The sequence below is a fragment of the Pantherophis guttatus genome, chromosome 2 (assembly GCF_059756535.1).
Source record: "Pantherophis guttatus breed Tessera chromosome 2, ASM5975653v1, whole genome shotgun sequence".
Lineage (NCBI taxonomy): Eukaryota > Metazoa > Chordata > Lepidosauria > Squamata > Colubridae > Pantherophis > Pantherophis guttatus.
The window spans coordinates 270,026,523-270,042,985 of NC_142064.1; the positions used below are offsets into that span (position 1 = coordinate 270,026,523).

A 16,463-nucleotide genomic window follows, 5' to 3' on the forward strand; every position below is an offset into this window, starting at 1 on the left:
TCAATGTGTGTCCTAAGTCAGATGGGGTCCATTTAATCACGGGTGTGTCAGGCACATGTAGGTGGCGACCAATGATCTGCCCTCAAGAGCAGGGATCCATCCAAATTCCAACCCAGGACATTTCTCTTAAAGTTCCCCTCCGAATGCAACACAGTAATGTGGGAAAGTGACAAATAAAGTAATAAATAAAGTAAAAGCGGGTCCAACTAGATGATCACTGAAGGGCCCTCTTTGTTCTTAATATTGTAAAAGAGAAAATGCTTGCAATTGTATCCAGCACGTAGGCAGACACATTCCTTTCAAGTAGGATTTCTACTTCAAGGCCTCTCAGTTGTCACAGATAAGGACAGTTTGGTGATTTACATTTTTAAGGACAGAGAAAGGAGATGTCCATATTGTTGTTTCAACAAGAGATAATTTGAATCTATGCTTCAGTAACTTCTAAGAAGAATTATAACTGTTTTGCAAAGATAGTAACAAACTCTGTAATTAAGGTATGTCATTTTGTGTAACAAATGTCTTGTCATAATAAGAAATTGCTGACTTCACAGAATCCTTTGTTTGAAACTGTATAAATGCTTTGAGCTGAAAATCATACTTCGGTCAGATCTCCTTTCTGGTAGCGATACCAAGGTTTGATCCTTTATTGCAATAAATAAATAAACTGATTCTGTCTGCCCTAAAGGGATGGTTCTGAATTCCTTCTTTCACAACAACAGGAAGTCAAAAGTGTCCAGCGAGGGAGGATGGAGCCTGAAGAATCGGGATGGCAGCTGTTTGTACACAATTGGTGTTCTTTCTGTTTGAAAGGGCATCACACACAGAGCTTTAAAAAAACAGCAGGATTTTGACTAAACACTATGGCACAATTTGACTGCCATCTTGAGGTTTTTGACATCCTGCCAGTCCATACCCTGAAAATAGTCCTCTTGATTATTTTGAATAATAATTTTATTAAGGATCGTATTCGCAGATCCAACAAAGGAACAATATAATTTTTTTTGTGTCTTATTTATTTATTTATTTATTTGTTTAAATTTCTATACCGCCCTTCTCCAATGTAGGACTCAGGGCGGTGAACAGCCAAAGTAAAAACAAGACATACATACAAACATACAAAATCTAAAAACTGTTTAAAATAATTAAATAATTTTGGCCGTAATTAAAACATTCCAATTTAAAATCCATTTAAAATTTGACTCAAGCCAGCCCAGCTAGTTGGAATAAATGGGTTTTCAGGGCCCGACGAAAAATCCGGAGGTCTGTTATTGTACGTAGCTCTGGGGGGAGGTTGTTCCAGAGGGCGGGCGCCGCCACAGAGAAGGCTCTCCCCCTGGGGGTCGCCAGCCGACATTGTCTGGCGGACGGACCCTGAGGAGGCCCACTCTGTGGGAGCGTACTGGCCGGTGGGAGGCTATTGGTGGCAGAAGGCGGTCTCGTAAGTACCCCGGCCCTAAGCCATGGAGCGCTTTAAAGGTGGTCACCAACACCTTGAAGCGCACCCGGAAGACCACCGGGAGCCAGTGCAGCTCGCGCAGGAGAGGTGTCACGTGGGAGCGCCTCGTCGCCCCCAAAATCCCCCGCGCGGCCGCATTCTGGACCAGCTGGAGCCTCCGGGTGCACCCCAGGGGGAGCCCCATGTAGAGAGCATTGCAGTAGTGTATGTATGAAACATGAAAAAGACAATGTGAAAAATAATCTTTCCAAAAAGATAGTAAGAAAAAGAAATCTCTTCATCCTCAGCCAGCATATTCAACATCAACATTTTATCCCTAAATAAACCAGCAGATGCATCTTCATTCCACCCTCACCCCATTTTCTCCTCTCTAAATCTTCAGAGTTCTCCTTATTGATCAACAAAGTCTAGTAAGAATTACCAAAAATACCTGGATGCCTTCACTTACGACTGTAGCAACGTATGACCAGAAAGCCATTCTATTTTTTTTTAATTTTAAAAAGCAAAACTTTATTCATTCTTAAAAGAAAAACATTTAAAACATACAAAGACTTGATTAAGTTAAACGTTAACTTATCAAGAAACAATTTTGCATATACATGTACAATAATCAACTTCAACTACTAACTAATTATATATATAGATATACAAACCTACAGTGACATATTTCATTTTCTATCTATCTGACAGTGCATTCCTTTTACTTATAATAATTTCATCTAATTTTCATCTCTACCCATTTAGTCTCCTTTGATTTATCCACTGGTACCATCTATTCCATATTCTAAAATATTTTGAGTCCTCCTTATCTTGTAATTCTAAAGTTAATTTGTCCATTTCTGTGCATGTATATATCTTTTGTATTAGCTCCTGATCAGTTGGCAATCTATTTGTTTTCCAAAGTTGTGCTACTGCTAGTCTGGCCGCCATTATTATGTGAAGTATTAAGTATTTTGTATCGTTCCTAATGTTCTTTTTTATCATACCTAATAGAAAAATTTCGGGTTCTAATTCAATTTTGCAATCTGTTATTTCTACTATCCATGTTTTAATCTTGTTCCAATATTTCTTAATTTCTGGGCAGAGCCACCAAGCATGGTAAAAAGTTCCCTGTGCTTTTTTACACTTCCAGCAAGTCGGATTTATGTTTGGGTACATTTTTGCTAATCGTGCGGGGGCCAGATACCATCGATACCACATTTTATAGTGATTTTCTTTGAAGGCCACCGATTTTGTCATGGAATAGTTATTTTCCCACACTCTTTCCCATTCTTCTAGTTGTATGCTGTGACCGATGTTCCTCGCCCAGGCTATCATCTGCCCTTTGACCAATTCTTCTGCCAAATCGTATTCAAGTAGATATTTGTAAATTTTCGAAATTAACTTCTCTTCTTTGGATTCTAATAATTTGTCTAATCGATTTAGTTTTATCTCTATTCCTCCCTCCTCCTAATCCTTCCTATATCTTATCTTTATTTGTGAGTATGGCCACCAGTCTATTACTATTCCTTGTTCCTTTAATTCTTCTTTGGTTTTCAAATTCCCCTGTCTATCTAGTATTTCTCTGTATCTTAGTATTTTTTGTTTGGATAATATATTGGGATAAGTTATTGCTTCTATCGTTGATAGCCAGCCGGGGATTTTCATGTAGTGTTTGTGCCGAATTTGTTGCCATGTATTAATTAGAGATTTTCTGATGGTATGATTATTAAAGTCTTTATATATTTTATTCCCTGTATTCCAAATAAAGGCATGCCAACCCTTCATCAAATCGTGTCCCTCCAAATTTAACAGCCTTTGGTTATCCAAAGTTATCCATTCCTTAATCCAAAGTAAACTTGCAGCCTTATAATATTTTTGCCATGCCGGAAAGCCAAACCTCCCTCTGGTTTTATCATCTTGTAGTATATTTAATTTTATTCTTGATTTTTTCCCTTCCCAGACAAATTTTGTGGTTATTTTATCCAAATTATCGAAAAATTTCTTGTCCAATTTTATCGGTATTGTTTGGAATAGATAAAGGAGCCTTGGCAGTATGTTTGATTTTATTGCTGCTATCCTCCCCAGCAAAGATAGTCTTAATTTCCCCCATTTCTCTAAGTCTTCTTTTATTTTTTGAACTAAAGGTTCATAATTATCTTGTTTTATTGTTATGGTTCTAGCCGTCAACTGTATCCCCAGATATTTCACTTTTTTAACTGCCTGTAATCCTGAATCTTTTACTAATTTCTCTACTTGTTTTGTTGTCATGTTTTTTATTATCATATTTGTCTTTTCCTTGTTGACTTTTAGACCTGCTACTTTTCCGAATTCTCCAATCTCTTCTAATAATTTCGGGGTTGTTTCCAATGGGTTTTCTATAAAGAAGACAAGGTCATCAGCAAAAGCTTGGACCTTGTACTCCTCTCTCTTAATCTTTAGTCCTTGTATTTCTTTGTTTGCCCTGATTCTAATTAGCAAATTTTCCAAGGTTAAAATAAAAAGTAGGGGTGATAGCGGACATCCCTGCCTTACTCCTTTATCTATTCCAAAGAATCTCGTTGGATCTCCATTCATCAGAATACTTGCTTTTTGGTTCTGATATATTGATGTTATCATTTTAGTAAATTTCTGTCCAAAATTCATAGTTTTGATTTGTTGTTTCATAAATTGCCAATTTACTTGGTCGAATGCTTTTTGTGCATCCAGAAAGATCAGAGCTACCTGTCTCTCTGGATGCACCTCATAATATTCCAAAACGTCCATTACCACCCTTAAGTTATTTCTTATCTGTCTTGTGGGTAAGAAACCATTTTGGTCCTGATGTATTTTGTTATGTAATATTTTTTTCAACCTGTTGGCAATTATACTCGTGAAGATTTTGTAGTCGGTGTTCAACAAAAAAATCGGCCTATAGTTTTTTGTTAATGTGGTATCTGCCCCCACTTTGGGTACTAGGGATATATACGCCTCTTTCCATGAATTTGGTAATTTTGCCTCCCTCAGCGCTTCATTGTATATTTCTAATAAAATTCCATTTAGTGATTCCCCAAATGTTTTATAAAACTCCATTGGAAGACCGTCGGTCCCCGGAGTTTTGTTATTTTTTTGTCTCTTCAGCGCTTCTTTTAATTCCCCCATTGTAATCTTGTCTAATAATTCTTTCTCTTCCCGACAATACTTGCACTCCCTTTCCTTTTAAATATCGTTCAATTTCCTCTGTTGTTACTGTATCCTTCTCATAGAGTTTTTGATAATATTGGACTGCTATCTCCTTTTTTTCCTCTAATCTCTGATGGATCCTTCCCTCATCATCTTGTAACTTCTGAATTGTTTTCTTTTCTTTTTCCTTCCTCAGTCTGTATGCCAACCACCTCCCTGGTTTGTTTGTGTGTTGAAAGTAATTCTGCCTTATGTACCTTAAAGTAATTGCATATTTCCCTTGTTCTAATATGTTCAGCTTGTGTTTTGCCACTATCCATTTTACCCTTATTTGTTCATCCCCTGGGTTTCCTTGCAATTTACTTTCCCGATTTTTAATTTCTTCTCGTATTTTATTATATTCTTTTTCTCTTTCTTTTCTCCTTTTTGCATTATATGCTATTGTAAGGCCTCTTACATACGCCTTAGTTGTGTCCCATAGGTTTTGTAGGGAGGTGTGTTGTTTTGTATTTTCCTTGTAAAACAATTCTAACTCCTTTTCGATATAATTCTTATACTCTCTTTCTCTCGTCAGCTGTGTGTTCATTGTCCATCTATTTTTCCTTTTCTGCTGCCCTTTCCACGTCATCATTATTGGATTGTGATCTGCCCAATCGTTTGATAGAATTTCTACCGCTTCTATTTCTGTCATTAAAGTACTGGATACCCATGCCATATCTAACCTAGACCACGACTTATGTGGATTCAAATAATATGTAAAATTTCTAATTTCGGGGTTATAAAATCTCCAGCCATCTATCATATTTAATTCTTCTGCCATATCTCTAAAGGCTCTGGGCAGAACATTTTTCTTATTTTTGTTTTGCTGGACACATTTATAATCCTTTCTTGGATCAAAAATCGCAAAAATCATACATACATTTTCCATTTTTTGTTCGATAATTTTCTCATGCACTTTGTTATAAAATTCTAATTGTTTACTATTTGGGGCATATATTACTACTAACAGTATATTTTTAAAATCCAATTTTAGCTCTATCATCACTATTCTACCCTCGGTATCCACATATCTTATAGTACTATCTATTCCTTCCTTGACATATACCACTACTCCTCTTTTTTTTCTTCTGCCAATGATGAGTATATTGTACCTAATTTCTTATATTGTATATATTTTATATCTTGTTTTCTTATGTGTACCTCCTGAAGGCACACTATATCTAATTCTTGTTTCACAATTTTTTTAAAAATATAGTTTCGTTTGGATGGCGAGTTGAGTCCATTTACATTTACTGATAAAATTTTTAGAGTTCTTTCCATTTTTTACTGACTTTCCTGCTGTTTCTTCTTTGTTTCTTCCAGTTCTTCTTTTTTGCCCCTCGTTTGCATTCCTCCTTCCTCTTGTGTCTCTCCTTCACCTTCTTTTCCTCCTGGGGGGGGTTCACGTTCCCGCCTCTGTTTTTCTTTAATATTCCTTCCTATCTCTTCTCTATTATCGTTTACTGCCTTGCTGCTCGTCATTTGGTCATATAATTCCCTTGCCTTACTTTGCGAGTCCACCTTTATTTTCTTTACCTGCCACGTTACTAACATCCCTTCCGGCGGCGTCCATCTAAAGGGTATGTATCTTCTATTTAACAATGTGGCCAAGAACCAGTAGTAGCAACGTATGACCAGAAAGCCATTCTAAGTGATGGTCCTAAGACGAAGACTTCCTGTTCTCTGCAAAACATTATATCTACTCCGCACATAAGTTACTAATGTGGCTTTGTGAGCAAAACATCCTCATACTCCCAACACTTGTGCCCTTTTGCCTCATTGTGTTCTCTCTGATGGTATTTAAGGCTGCTTAAGTAGGAAAAACATTTTCCCCACATCAAATATTTGTATCATTTCCCTTCTGTCGCTGTGTGAAGTTCCTGGTAAATGTTAACATCAGAATGTTTTTTTAAAAGAGGGTTTCCAACATTTTTCACAGCTGAAAAGATTTATCTCTGCTATGGACTTTCTGGTGCTTTTTTAGCTTTGATTTACTATGAAAAGGTTTCTCGCACTCTGCACACTTGTGAAGCTACTCTCCTGTGTGATTTTGGGTGTGCATTTGAAGTGTTGAACGATGGGCAAAACATTTTCCACACTCCAGACATTTCTATGGGTTTTCCCCAGTGTGGATTCGCTGATGCTTCATAAGAGTATCTTTCCGAGAAAAACATTTTCCACACTCCAGACATTTATAAGGTTTTTCTCCAGTGTGAATTCGCTGATGTATCACAAGATTATTTTTCCGAGAAAAACATTTATCGCACTCTGAGCATTTGTGGGGTTTCTCTCCTGTATGGATTCGGCTGTGATTTCTAAGGGAAGATGGTTCAGCAAATGATCTCCCACAATCTAAACATTTGTAGTTTTTTTTCCCTGTGTGAATTTTCACATGACGTCTAAGGGCTGACGAGGTACGATAAAATCTTCCACAGTCGTTGCATTGATATGGCTTCTCCCCTGTGTGGGTTTTATGATGTCTCCATAGGTCTCCTTTTTGAGTGAAACATTTTCCACATTCAACGCATCTGTATGGCTTCTCTCCTGTGTGGAGCCTTTGATGCGTTCCAAGGTGTTGTTTTTGGGAAAAGCATTTCCCACACTCCCCACATTTGTAGGGTTTCTCCCCTGTGTGGATTCTCTGATGAATTTGAAGTACTCCTGGACAAATAAAACTTTTCCCACACTCCCCACATATATAGGGCAACTCTCCCTTATGCCATTCCTGGTGTCTCTGAAGTTCATAAGAATACATAAATCGCTTCTCACATTCTGGGCATTCATAGGGTCTCTCTCCAGTGTGGAGTTTCTGATGTCGCATCAAATGTGATTTTGTGGAAAAACATTTCCCACATTCAAGGCACTTTTTGTTTTTCTCCCCTCCATGTGTTTTCTCATGACTCCGAAGAGATGAACTCTGGAGGAAACATTTTCCACACTCAAAGCACTTGTAAGATTTGATTCCTGCATGAACCTTCTCATGGAGCCAAAGACTTGCGTTCTGACGAAAGCTCTTCCCACATTCCCAACACTTATAAGGTTTCTCCCCTGTATGAATTCTCTCGTGGTTTCTGAGAGTGATTTTTTCACGGAAAAATTTCCCACATTCCAGACATTGATAAGGTTTCTCTCCAGTGTGGATTTTCTGATGTGTAAGAAGTCCTGACTTTTTAACAAAGCGTAAGTCACATTCCTCACATTTGTAGGTTTTTACTGTTGGGGGCCTTCTGAGATCTTTGGTGTGTTTTCCAGAGAAGGATTTCTTACCCTCTAAACCTTTACTGGATCCACTTCCCACATGGATCTTCCTGTGGGTCAAAAGGAGGGACTGCCGAGCAAATGATTTCCCACATTCCCCACATTTGCAGGGTTTCTCCTCTTTGTGCCTCTTCTGGTGACTCCGAAGTTGAGAGGAACTCACAAATCGTTTCTCGCATTCTGGGCATTCATAGGGTCTCTCTCCGGTGTGAAGTCTCTGATGTTCAGTTAGGGTTGACTTGTCAGCAAAACATTTCCCACATTCTGGGCACTTTTCGTTTTTCTCCCCTGTGTGTGTTTTCTCATGTCTCTGAAATGATGAGCTCTCAGTGAAACATTTTCCACACTCAAAGCATTTGTAAGGTTTGATTCCTGCATGGCTCTTCCCATGGCGCCTAAAACTTGACTTCTGAGAAAAGCTCTTCCCACATTCCCAACAGTTGTAAGGTTTCTCTCCTGTGTGGATTCTCATGTGGTCCCCGAGAGTGGCTTTTGCACGGAAAAATTTCCCACATTCCAGACATTGATAAGGTTTCTCTCCAGTGTGGATTTTCCGATGTGTACGAAGGCTTGACTTTAGACCAAAGTGTAAGTCACATTTCTCACATTTATAGGTTTTTACTGTTGGGGGGCTTCTGAGGTCTTTGGCGTCTTTTCCAGAGAAGGATTTCTCGCCCTCCAAACCTTCACTGGATCCACTTCCCACATGGACCTTCCTGTGGGTGAAAAGGTGGGACTGGAGAGTAAAGGATTTCCCACACTCTAAGCATTCATGGGTTTTTTTTTCGTTTTGTGGAGTGCTGCTTGTGTCTGACGGGGCATCCAAAAGTTTCCCAGGCTCCATCCTTTTTGGCGGAAGCTGCCTTGGGCTGATTTTCTAATATTTGTTGATAGTTGACTTGCAAGGTAGATCTAGTTTTATCCGCTGTTGGAAGGCAAAAGAAGCAGAGAACATTATTTCCTTTCCAGAAATGTAGAGTGTCACAAAATCTCTAGAAGGAAAACACATGTTGTTGTGGTCATTAAGTGATTTTGGGGGGGTTGTTAAGTGAAGGAAGACGCAGGGAAGAAATGGAGGGGTGCCTGAAGGGGGTGGTGGACACTCTGGAAGTCCAGTACAGGCCACGCCTGAATTAGGAGAGCTGCAGTGGGGTGCAAAGCTGCAGCTGCCCCCAGAAGCCTCAGTCGCCCCATCTGGGCTCTGCAATGGGGCAGAAATGCCAAGATGGTGCCTTATTTATTTATTTATTTATTTATTTATTTATTTATTTATTTATTTATTTATTTATTATTTATTTATTTATCGGACTTATATGTCGCCCTTTCTCCACAAGGACTCAGGGCGGCTCACAGCAATAAAGCAACAACAAGTCCAGATTAAAATTTAAATGATAAAAGAATCTAAAATTCCCATTAAAACCCCTTCAGTCCAGGTCAGCTTGGCGAAACAACCATGTTTTAAGGTCACGGCGGAAGGAGCAAAGATCGGGGGCCACCCAGAGCTCCAAGGGGAGCTGATTCCAGAGGGTAGGTGCGCCTACAAAGAAGGCTCGCTCTCTAGGGGCCGTCAGCCGTCATTACTTGGCTCAATCATTACAGTAATTGAGCAAAGACATCATGCGATACCTCACATAATGACCACTTTACTAAACGTTTGAGATTCCAATTCCACTTGTAGTCATACGTCGAGGACTACCTACAGGGAGCCCAAAAGATTAACGCATCACAGAAGCCAAAGAGGAGGAAAGAAAGCTGAGGTTAGTGTAAGCAACCCTTTTTCTTTTCCCCTTTCTTCGCTTTTTCTGATTATTCCACTTATGAGCTCCATCCCATCATGGCTAGTTGATCCTGGCTTCCTCGTGACACGTCTCCTCTCCCTGCATGGATCCGTTTCACAGCTCAGTCTCTTCCTCTTGGGAAGACCGTGCAACTTTCCTTCGTGCTCTTTATTTAATTGCACTTTAAATTTATTTGCCACCCATCTCGCGGAGGGGCTACTCCAGGGGTCTTATGAGAGTAAAAATGGAGAAAGGAATAGAAGTGTAAACATAACAGTATCAAGGTAATGAAATGATGAGCACCCCGAAAAGGATCATTGCTGATCAGAGCAAATAAAGCCACACAGAGCTTCCCAAAATTGAAATGAATGATCCTGTTTGTTACCTCAACTGGCCCTGAAAGCAACAGAAGAAAGAAAAAGAAAACCAACAATCTGAGCTGCGACATGGCTTAATCCTGGAGTATATTTGATCCTAGGGTTTCTGAAGTGTGGGAGGCCTCACTGAATACCTTCAGAAGGAAAAGCCCCAAATAAAGGATCCCCAATAAAGGATCCAGAGAATTTCAATTAAAATGTAAACTTTAGGAGAAGGCCTAAGCGCCTCCCCCCTTTGGGGTCTTTTTGTGCGGGTTGGAGGGGGGCAGAAATTCCAACTTGGGGTCTGCTTCAGCCTCCTGGTGCAGGGCTTGGGACAAAGGCTGGAGGGAAGAGCCAGCTGTTTTGCCAATCCTTTCTCGTGGTGGCTCCAACAACTGCTTCCTATTGGGGCCCTAAGGGGCCCAGGAGGGGAGGCAAGAGTGGCTGGCAGGGGAGGATCGGGCAGGGCCATGACGCGCGATGGGGGGTGGGGGGGATCCGGGGGTAATGGGGGGGGGGCGAGCTTGTCCAGACTGTGTTTTCACCATCGGTACTGTGAGTGGGAGGGGTAGATATGGCGGGAGCAGGGGGCCATATTATGTTAAGGGAGCACGCACCCGCTGTCTTTGAGCAGTAGGGCGCTCCGGCCCCCAAAGCTCCACTCGTTTTCCAGGTTGCACAGACCCTCAGGGCCCAGGCCTTCGACTGATGTTGTGCAATGCCAGGTCTGTAGTAAATAAAGCCCCCCTCATTTGTGAACTTGTTCAGGAGGGGGGAGCGGACCTGGCAGGTATTACGGAGACCTGGTTGGGCCCGGAGAGAGGGGTTCCTCTGGTAGAAAGGTGCCCACCAGGTTTCCACGCATTCCATCAGCCGAGGCCACAGCGGAGGGGAGGGGGAGTAGCGGTTATTCTTAGAGAAGGCCTTAGGCCGAGGGAGACCACTGTTCCTCAGACGGCCGGTTTTGAGTCCCTCCTTGTGAAGTGGGGCCATGGGGTTCAGATGGGTCTGTTGATCACGTACCTGGCTCCCTGCCACGTGGCTGCAGCCCTGCCTGAGCTACTCAACGTTATCGCCGCGGTGGCGGTTGAAACCCCCAGACTTATGGTCATGGGGGATTTCAACCTGCTGTACGTGGGTGAGGCGTCTGAGGTGGCTCGGGAGTTCATGGCTTCCATGACGGCCATGGACCTGACCCAGCTAATTCATGGCCCTACGCACATGGGGGGAAACACACTGGACTTGGTTTTTGTCTCTGGACAGTGGTTGACTGATCTCGAGATAGGGGACATAGTCATCGAGCCCTTGTCATGGTCATGATCACTCTCTCTTTCGCCTTGACTTTCGAACCGCGGTAACCCGCCGCAGGGAGGCAGAACCGATAAGATGGTACCGCCCCAGGCGCCTGATGGAACCTGATAAGTTCCAGATGGATCTTGGGCCAATCCCCGAGGATCTGGCTCACGCCTCGACTGGAGACCTAGTGGCTGCCTGGGACAGGGCGGCCGCTGGAGCTCTGGATCGAGTCGTGCCTTTGCGGCCTCTGACCCGGCGCTGATCTCACCTGGCTCCTTGGTTCACCGAGGAGCTCAGGGAGATGAAGCGCCGGAAAAGACGCCGAGAGAGTAGTTGGAGGGCTAGTCTTTCTGAATCGGACCGGACACTGGTAAGATCTCATATTAGGAATTACCTAGTGGCGATAAAAGCAGCAAAATGTACTAATTTGCTGCTCTTATTGCGTCATCAGATAATCGCCCGGCCGCCCTGTTTAGGGTGACCCACTCCCTGCTCCACCAGGAAGCACGGGAGGACCCCTTAAAGGGAAGAGCCGAGGATTTTTGTTTAGTATCTGCATGACAAAATCACTCAGATTCGGGAAGGTCTGGACTCCGACTGGGTAGGTCCAGCCAGGGTGACGGAGGCAGGTCTTGAGAATGTTATCTGGGATGAGTTTGATCCTGTGACCCCAGATGACGTGGACAGGATTCTGGGTAGATTGAACGCGACCACGTGTTTGTTGGACCCGTGTCCCTCCTGGTTAGTGCTGGCTTCCTGGGAGGTGACGCTAGGCTGGCTCCAGAGGACTATAAATGTTTTATTGGGTGAGGGTGCCTTCCCTGCCACCTTGAAGGAGGCGGTGGTGAGGCCTCTCCTCAAGAAGCCCTCCCTGGACCCGGCAGTATTGGCTAATTATCATCCAGTCTCCAACCTTCGCTTTGTGGCGAAGGTTGTTGAGAGTGTGGTTGCGCGACAGCTTCCCCAGTACCTGGATGAAACGTCGTATCTGGATCCGTTCCAGTCGGGTTTCAGGCCTGGGTACAGCACGGAAACGGCATTGGTCGCATTGGCTGATGATCTCTGGAGGGCTCGGGACAGGGGTTGCTCCTCTGTCCTGGTCCTGTTAGATCTCTCAGCGGCTTTTGATACCATCGACCATGGTATCATGCTGCACCGGTTGGAAGAGTTGGGGGTGGGAGGCACCGTACTATGGTGGTTCTCCTCCTTTCTCTCTGACCGGTCGCAGTCTATGTTGACAGGGGGGCAGAGGTCGACCCCAAGGCCCCTCATATGTGGGGTGCCACAGGGATCGGTCCTCTCGCCCCTTTTGTTCAACATTTATGTAAAGCCGCTGGGCGAGATAATCCGTGGTTTCGGGGTGAAGTACCATTATGCTGACGACACCCAGCTGTACATCTCCACCCCGGGCCACCCCAACAATGCCCTTGAAGTGATGTCCCGGTGCCTGGAAGCCGTACGGATCTGGATGGGGAGAAACAGCTCAGGCTCAACCCATCCAAGACTGAGTGGCTGTAGTTTCCGACGTCCCGATATAATCAGCTGGTGCCATCGCTGACTATTGGGGGCGAAACATTGGCCCCCACGGAAAGGGCTCGCAACTTGGGCGTCCTCCTGGATTCACGGCTGTCGTTAGAAGAGCACTTGACGGCCGTGACTGGGAGGATTTTTCATCAGGTTCGCCTGATCCGCCAGTTGCGTCCCTTTCTAGATCGGGACTCTCTACACAGTCATTCATGCCCTCATCACCTCTCGTCTGGACTATTGTAACGCTCTCTACATGGGGCTCCCCTTGAGGTGCACTCGGAGGCTCCAACTGGCGCAAAGTGCGGCCGCGCGGGTGGTTATGGGAGCGACGTGGAGTTCCCATGTAACACCTCTCCTGCGCGAGCTGCACTTGCTCCCGGTGGTCTTCCGAGTGCGCTTCAAGGTTCTGGTTATCACCTTTAAAGCGCTCCATGGCTTAGGACCTGGTTATCTACGGGACCACCTGCTACCACCAATAGCCTCCCACCAGCCAGTATGCTCCTATAGTGAGGGGCTCCTCCGTGTGCTGTCGGCCAAACAATGTCGACTTGCGGCCCCTAGGGGGAGAGCCTTCTCTGTGGGGGCACCTACGATCTGGAATGAGCTCCCCCCGGAGATACGGAGGATCCCGGATCTGTGCACATTCTGTCGCGCGCTCAAGACTTTTTTATTTCATCAAGCTGGCCTGGCCTAAATCTTCTCCCCTTTTTAAATGCAAATTTTAATCTATTTTTAAATTATGGGGTATTTTAAATTTGTTCAGCCAAATTATTTAATTCGTTTTTATTCTATTTTAAATTTTTGTATTTATGTGTTTTATCTTCTGGCTGTTCACCGCCCTGAGTCCTTCGGGAGTAGGGTGGTATAGAAATTTAAATAAATAAAATAAATAAATAAATAAATAAAATAAATAAATAAATAGCTAAGAATGTATCGCTGAAACAAGACCCAGTTTGGGCTGAGAGAACATTTCCCCCTGAAAGAACCAGATGAAGGCTGGGCAGGGCAGCCCCACCTCCACTTGAGTCCCCAGGCAGCCTCTTTTGGCTTCAGGGCTGCCTCCTCCCCCCCCCCCCCCGGCCGATGCGACTCCCCCACTCCGTGGCCTTCTGCTCAGGGTCCACCTCCAACTCCACCAAGAGTGGCTTCTTACAACTAATACAGATCAAACAAATTTTGCCTTCACTCTGCACCTTGGCAGAAAAACCCAATTTTATTTCATGGCATGGGCCCTGGGTACTTGCAGGATCACCTTCTGCCTGCCTCCAACCGCCCAGTGCGCTCACATAGGACTGCCCTCCTCCGGGTGCCATCGGCCAGACAATGTCGGCTGATGACGCCCAGGATGAGGGCGTTCTCTGTGGGCGCACCGACCCTCTGGAACGGTTTACCCACTGGGCTCCGGATGGCCCCCGACCTCCGCTCTTTCCGCGGTGACCTAAAGACATGGCTTTTCCAACAAATTTGCTGATCTGATGGGAGCTTTTAACTTTAATTCTTTGGGGATTTTAAATTGAGTATTTTAGTCGTAATTTTACTGTTTTATTGTTTTATCTTATCTAGTCCTTCAGGAGAAGTATAAATAAACTAAACTAAACTAAACTATTGCATTGTCACATAAAGATTTTTTTAAAAGCTTATTTTCCAAACCAAATTTCATTGACTCACCTTTAAAGTTACAGCCAAGAAGTCTCTGGGCCACCTCTCTGAGTCAAGGCCAAGGATGACCCTCACTTGGTTTGATTTCTCCTTAACTGATTGGCCCTTTGTGCAGGAAGCTGCTTCTCCAGCGGGGCCAAGATTCCCAAATTTTCTAGGATGGAGTCCTGGCCAAAATGTTGCGTGTTCTGATCCAAGAAGGCCCCTTTCTCCTCTCTGCAGTTCACGGCCAGATCCTCGCTGGTCTCCTGCAAAGAGAAATGAAAAAGGCTCAGATGCCGACAGTAACACTGAGCTTAATCTATAAATGACCTGGACGGGGAAGGAAAAAATAGGATTGTTTGCTGAGGATACAAAATAAAAGGAGATAGAATTGAGATTCAAGAAGATCTTGATGGGCCAAAATGGAAGAAACCAGCAGGATGAAGTCCAACAGGGAGCAACAAATAGTTGTGACTAGAAAACTCAAAGGAAGACAAGCGAGATCAGAAAAGGGATCCTGTTTCCTGCTCTTTTTGGAGGCTGCAAGGCCATCAGAATTCCAGGCTTCCTGGGACCCAGTGCTACTTTGGACAGGCATTTTAAAATCATGTACCGTAAGGCAACCTCCTTGCCATCAGTTTGTTCTAGGAGCCGCTCACAAGACCAGCCTCACAACTTCCTTAGAGTTTGTGCTTTCTAAAAGATCCACCGTGGAGGCGATGCCACATCCAGGACTCCCCATTGCAACCAGGCCGGTCACTCTGTGTTAAATCCACATTGCATATCTCAAGACACCTTTTAAAGCTCCGTTTACTCCAGTTTTCCAACTGCGCTTGAGGGAAACGGATCTTCAGAGGCTTCCAGTTCAAGCGGACCACACAGAGACCTTCTGCAAACAACCTCCCCTAAAGCTTCTTCCCGGATCCATCCGGATCCCCCTGGAGAGCCTTTGTCGGGCGAAGAGGGGGCAGATCCACCCCGGGGATTAGAGAGAGACTTTTCTGAAAGCAACTTCGCCACACCTCCGTCTAGGATCCCCCCGGATCCCCCAGGGAAGCTTTGGTCGGGCGAGGAGGGGGCAGATCCACCCCGGGGATTAGAGAGAGACTTTTCTGAAAGCAACTTCGCCACAGCTCCGTCTAGGATCCCCCCGGATCCCCCAGGGAAGCTTTGGTCGGGCGAGGAGGTGGCAGTAATCAACCTCGGGGACGGAGCCCGCTTTGCCCCCCTGGAGGGAAGGGAGGGATCGGCTCCCTGCAGGCAACGCCAGAGCCGGATCTCCCCGAGGAAAGCCCGGCAAGCCGAAGAGCGGGATCCGCAGCTCCCTTCCCCCTGGCGGGGAGAGGATCTCCTGGGAGGAGGGGCGGCCTGGAGGCCGGAGGGAGAGCAGCCCCACCTGACGCCAGCGGGATCCAGAAACCTCTCCGGAGGGATCCAGCGCCGATCTTCGCCGGGCGAAGCGGAACACGCGGAGGGCAGCGGAGATCCAGCGAGGGGGAGGGGAGAGGCGTGGGCGGGGCTTCTGCGCCCATCTGGAGTTCCGCCCCCTCCTTGCAGCCCCGCCCCTCAGCAGCCTCTGCTCCTCCCCCTCCCTCCCCCCCAATCTCCCCCCCCAGCCAGGAAGCCTCCGCCGTTCCTCCGAGGGGCGTCGGGGTCGAGGGTTCCTCTGCCCATGGAAAGAGTGTCCCCTGCCCGGTGGAAGCGGGGCTGCCCTCCTCCTGCTCCAGGGTGCCTGGGAGAGCTTGGATGAAGCCCCTTGGAGGGTTTTCTCTTGAGGAGCTCCGTGGAAAGGGCCAGGAACCTTCACTTCCCTTTTGGGGGTTTCTTTCCTTTTTGGGGGGTTCCTTCCTAACTGGATAATAAATATTTCTTTTTCCTCTCAGGAACTTTTCATTCAGCTGCCATCAGATCTTACACTGATCTCTAATAGTCCCTGGTGCAGGGGTTCCATGAAGACCCTCCATCCTG

General features: G+C 45.0%; 1 protein-coding gene across 1 annotated transcript; it reads right to left on the bottom strand.

Moving 5' to 3' along the window:
• Positions 1 to 1,938: 1,938 nt before the first annotated feature.
• On the bottom strand, positions 1,939 to 15,996 carry LOC148115861 (uncharacterized). The gene is made up of 3 exons (XM_087884256.1): positions 15,892 to 15,996; positions 14,523 to 14,761; positions 1,939 to 8,819 (listed from the first exon to the last, which is right to left on the bottom strand). The coding sequence occupies exon 3, from the start codon at positions 8,736 to 8,738 to the stop codon at positions 6,747 to 6,749; it is 1,992 nt and encodes a 663-aa protein (XP_087740382.1). The 5' UTR covers positions 8,739 to 8,819; positions 14,523 to 14,761; positions 15,892 to 15,996; the 3' UTR covers positions 1,939 to 6,746.
• Positions 15,997 to 16,463: the final 467 nt, after the last annotated feature.